The 4,422-nt window shown below is 46.0% G+C and overlaps 1 protein-coding gene across 1 annotated transcript; it reads left to right on the top strand.

Moving 5' to 3' along the window:
• Positions 1–355: 355 nt before the first annotated feature.
• LOC142002785 (olfactory receptor 52D1-like) lies at positions 356–1,294 on the top strand. Its single transcript, XM_074979184.1, has one exon. It carries the CDS (start codon positions 356–358, stop codon positions 1,292–1,294), a length of 939 nt encoding a protein of 312 aa, XP_074835285.1.
• Positions 1,295–4,422: the final 3,128 nt, after the last annotated feature.

Raw genomic sequence — 4,422 nt, 5'->3', positions numbered from 1 at the left:
TGCTGCAGACCAATGGTTTGTGCTGTTTCTCACCACGAACAGTGAGCAGGAATTCCCAGAGCAGAATTCCAAGATCAGAGTGCCTTGACAGCCAGCTCGTGTCCTGACATCCCACAGTTAAGTTAGAACCTTGTTAGGTGTTTGAGGAGTTGAAGATATTTCCTCCAATGGGGAGACCCCTTAAAATTATTGACACTGAAGTTCATGGGCCATCCTGTGACCCATCCACATGGCTTGCTTAGCTCCCTTGGAGGACGTCTCTGGACTTCATTATGTGTAATCTCTCTTGCTCTGCTTCTATCCCTTCACAGGAACCATGAAGACTGCTGAGCTTACTCAGTTCCACACCCACCTCATGGCAGCTTTCAACCTCAGCTCCTCTGAGCCTTCAACATTCATTCTAACGGGCATCCCTGGCCTGGAAGCGGCCCACATCTGGATTTCCATCCCTTTCTCTGTATTCTATATGAGCAGCATGTTTGGAAATTTCACACTTCTGTTTGTTGTAGCTAAAGAGCAGACCTTACACAAGCCAATGTACCTGCTGCTCTGCATGCTGGCGCTCACGGACATTGGAAAGTCGACCTCTGTCGTGCCTAAGGCACTGCTTATATTTTGGTTCAATTTGAAGGGCATTACTCTGGACGGCTGTCTCACACAGATGTTCTTCATTCACATGGTTCTTGCTATGCAGTCAGCCATCGTCGTCACCATGGCCCTCGACCGCTATGTTGCCATATGTAACCCCCTGAGATACTCCACCATCCTCACCAACGCACATGTAGCTAAGCTGGGGTTAGTGTGTTTGTTAAGAGCTGTTTTTGTTGTACTGCCCCTGCCCTTGCTCCTGAGGGCACAGCCGTTTTGTGCCAACCACATTATCTCCCATACCTACTGCGAGCACATAGCAGTGGCAAAGCTCTCTTGTGGGGACACCACATTCAATAGGACGTATGGCTTGGTGACAGCACTAGCAGTCAGCGGGTTGGACCTGATGCTTATTGCATTGTCGTATGGACTGATCATCAGAGCTGTCCTGAGCATCTCCCGCAAGAAAGCCACCCAAAAAGCCCTCAACACCTGCACAGGTCACATCGGTGTGTTGCTGATATCTTATACTTCCAGCCTCTTCTCCTTCCTGACACAAAGGTTTGATAAGAGCATTCCTTCCCATGTGCACATCACTTTGGCCAACCTCTATCTCCTTGTTCCCCCGGTGCTTAACCCTATCATTTATGGGGTCAAGACCAAAGATCTTCGTGACAAAGTGGGAAAATACACCTTCAGAAGGTGATTACCTGCGGCCACTGACTTTAAGTCTTTGCAGTAAGAGGAGAAAAGGATAGCTCTCTATTCATAAAGGGTGCTGAGGCACTGTTTGGCTGAGCTCAGCACTGGGGAAGTTCACAGCCTGAGAAGTTCCTCATACCTAATATCTTATCACTCCATGACCCGGCACGGCTCTCTCCATTGGTGAGTTCTCTCTCTTTGATTGTCACTGGATCTCTTTTGGCATTACCCACCAGCCTACGCTCCACATACTCTGTCACCTGGCCTTTTTCGGACTTCCAGACCACCAGAAGATACTACTGTTCTCTCACACCAGGTGGTTTTCCTTTTATCAAACCGAAGTAACACTTTCAGATAGCTAAAAACAAAAGCAAACAAGAATGCTCAACTTCTTTGTTATATCAACAGTGATCCTGGAATAAAATTGACCTCACTTTTTGACCTGGGATGCTTCAGTCAGTGTGGAGGACAAACCAAAGATTTCAGTTGTAAACGTGAATGGGAGTAAGTTGTTGCAGGACCTGAGGATGTTGTAGTCGGGGATTTTAGGTAAGACTTCTGAGAGTGTGTTTCTTGAGAAGCGGACTGCTGTGTTAAACTGCAACATCACCATTGTGTCAAACACCTTACTCCTCTATACAGTTGAATTCGGAGTGACTTTTAGCACACTGCTCCAGTGCATGCAGTAACCATTTCCATTGTCGAAGATGTCAAAAGGAGTTGTGGACATTTCATGCTGGAGTTTGTGAAGGAGATAGAACAGATTGCCACCCAACAACGAAGTGACTGAGTCACTTACATTACTAAGTCCTTCTCTCCTCATTCCTTTATTCCCCAGGCTTTGTCTACATTTACCAGATTAAAACACTGTCACAACAGTGCAACAGTGTGGTCTCACCTCAGCGTAAGACAGATCTCCACCAGCACTTTAAGAAAAATCACTTTGATGAGGGCTGCTACTTCCAGGCTGAGAGAGTAGCTCTGAGCACTGGAAGCCTGTTTACACCAGTGCTTTACGGCCTTGACACTTACTGTACTCTAGAAGAGCAACAAAGGGTCCTGTGGCAACTTATAGAGTAACAGGAAAGTTTTGAGCATGAGCTTTCGTGAGCACAGACTCACTTCATCAGATGCTGGTCTTGGAAATCTGCAGGGCCATTTCTATTAGTCTATAAGGTGCCACAGGACCCTTTGTTGCTGTTACAGATCCAGACTAACATGGGTACCCCTCCGATACTGTACTCTGGAAGGTGTATGTGTGTGTGTTTGTGTGTGTGCATGCGCGCGCAATAACGTACCAGTGCTCCAAGACTGGCTGATAACTCATTTTTGCCGTTGTTTTATGGAGGCCTTGGACACTTGGAACAGCCATAGAGGAATCAGACTCTGGCTCCCTGACCTCAGAGCAACCAGGACAAACAGTTTTGGCTTGAAGGTATCAAACACATCTTGTCTGGTGACAGGGACAAAGGCTTTAATGAACGTCACCTGTTTTCTCTTTCTTTGCTGACCCGACCTTTAAGCAATGCTGCAGTTGAAAGATTATTGTCTCAGATGAACCTGATGTAAACAAAATTACACCACAAGTTGCAAGAGGAACTCTTAGAAAACGTTCTTTGTTTGAGTACATACGTAAGGATGCTAATTCCTTTGTGCACTGGTTGTACAGGTGGAAGAACTGATTTCCTTGGTCAGTGCGGGTGTCTGACCTACAGCAGAAGCTAGACAGAAAGAGTGAGGATGAAATTTTGCCTTTTGAAAATAAAAGTGAAAAACACATTCAAAATCTGGGAACTGGCCACTATCCCTGAATGCCATTGGAAATAAACAACATCATCCTCTTATTGCTGGTTTTGTACCATATGGGGTTGGAAAACATGGCTCGTGTGTCACATCCAGACCTTGGCTTGTCTGATTCCTCCTGCAACCTCCCTCCCACCCAGACTCCCACCCTCAGCACGGTCCTGCAGTTTCCATCCTGCTCAAACCTCACACCCCTTTCTGCTCCCCATCAGCCCCCTTCCACATGCTGAACCCTGAAGCCCCCATTTTTTCCCACCCTCAAAAGAATTAATCTATCCTGGGACAATCTCTGAACCTCTGTTGTCCCCTTCGTCCACCCTTCCCCACCTGTGGGGCTGGACCGTGAGGTGTCTCAGTCAGGGGCCACATCTGTGAGGACTTATTTCCCCCTCTCGCTTTTATGTGGCCCCCAACTGATTTATCTGTGGGCCCCAGCCTGAGAAAGTTTCCCCTCCCTTTCTGTGCTATGTACATTTTGAGCTTCTCCGCAGGTGTTTTAATCCCATCCTTCTCTCTTTTGGTTGCAAACCCCTCCAAGCCCTCAATCAGTATGCACGTACCAGCACTGGGGGCTTCAATTTGGCATCTCATAGTTATGTTGCTGAGGAGAACAAACTCCTGCTGGGGCTTACAGATACTTTTAAATCAAATCACTCAAGCTTTCATTTGTGATATAGACCAAGAGGGGCTACTGGGAGGAAGACAAAGGGCAGGGCCATGGAGGGTCAAGGGCTTTGTGGACTTCCCACTTGAGGAAGAATCCGTTGCCAGTAGGCTTGGAAATATGCAGAACAGACTATGAACTTTTTCTATGTTGTCTCCATGCCTGTAGGGTGGGTTCCTTGTCCCTTTCACACTTTTCTTCCTTTTTTTCCCCATTTACAATTCTTGTTTAATATGTTTAATATGTCTTGTAAAAAAGATGCATTGGCTTTGGAAAAGTCCAGAAAAGGCCAAGTAAAATGATTAAGGGTTTGGAACAGGTGCCATATGTAGAAATATAAAAAGACTGTGACTTTTCAGCTTAGGAAAGAGAATACACAGCGGGGATATGATAGAAGCCTATAAAATCAAAACTGGTGTTGAAAAAGTGACTTTAGGAAAAGTTATTTACTTCCTCCCGTAACATACAAACTAAAGGTCACCAAATGAAATTAATGGGTAGCAGGTTTAAAACTAGCAAAAGCAACATTTTGTTCACGCAGTGAAGAGTGGCCTGTGGAACTCCTTGCCAGAGGATGTTGTGAAGACCACGACTTAAAGAGGGTTCAAAAAAGAGCTAGATAAATTCTAGCTCTAGATGGAGGTTGGGTCCATGAATGGCTGTTA

This window comes from Carettochelys insculpta, chromosome 1 (genome assembly GCF_033958435.1).
Source record: "Carettochelys insculpta isolate YL-2023 chromosome 1, ASM3395843v1, whole genome shotgun sequence".
In the NCBI taxonomy this organism is placed as follows: Eukaryota; Metazoa; Chordata; order Testudines; family Carettochelyidae; genus Carettochelys; species Carettochelys insculpta.
The sequence above is the reverse complement of the archived record's forward strand: the minus strand, read 5'-3'. Positions and strand labels throughout refer to the sequence as shown.

Excerpts from the sequence above, each read along its gene's own strand:
- LOC142002785 (XM_074979184.1), top strand. The coding sequence starts at position 356 with ATGGCAGCTTTCAACCTCAGCTCCTCTGAGCCTTCAACATTCATTCTA.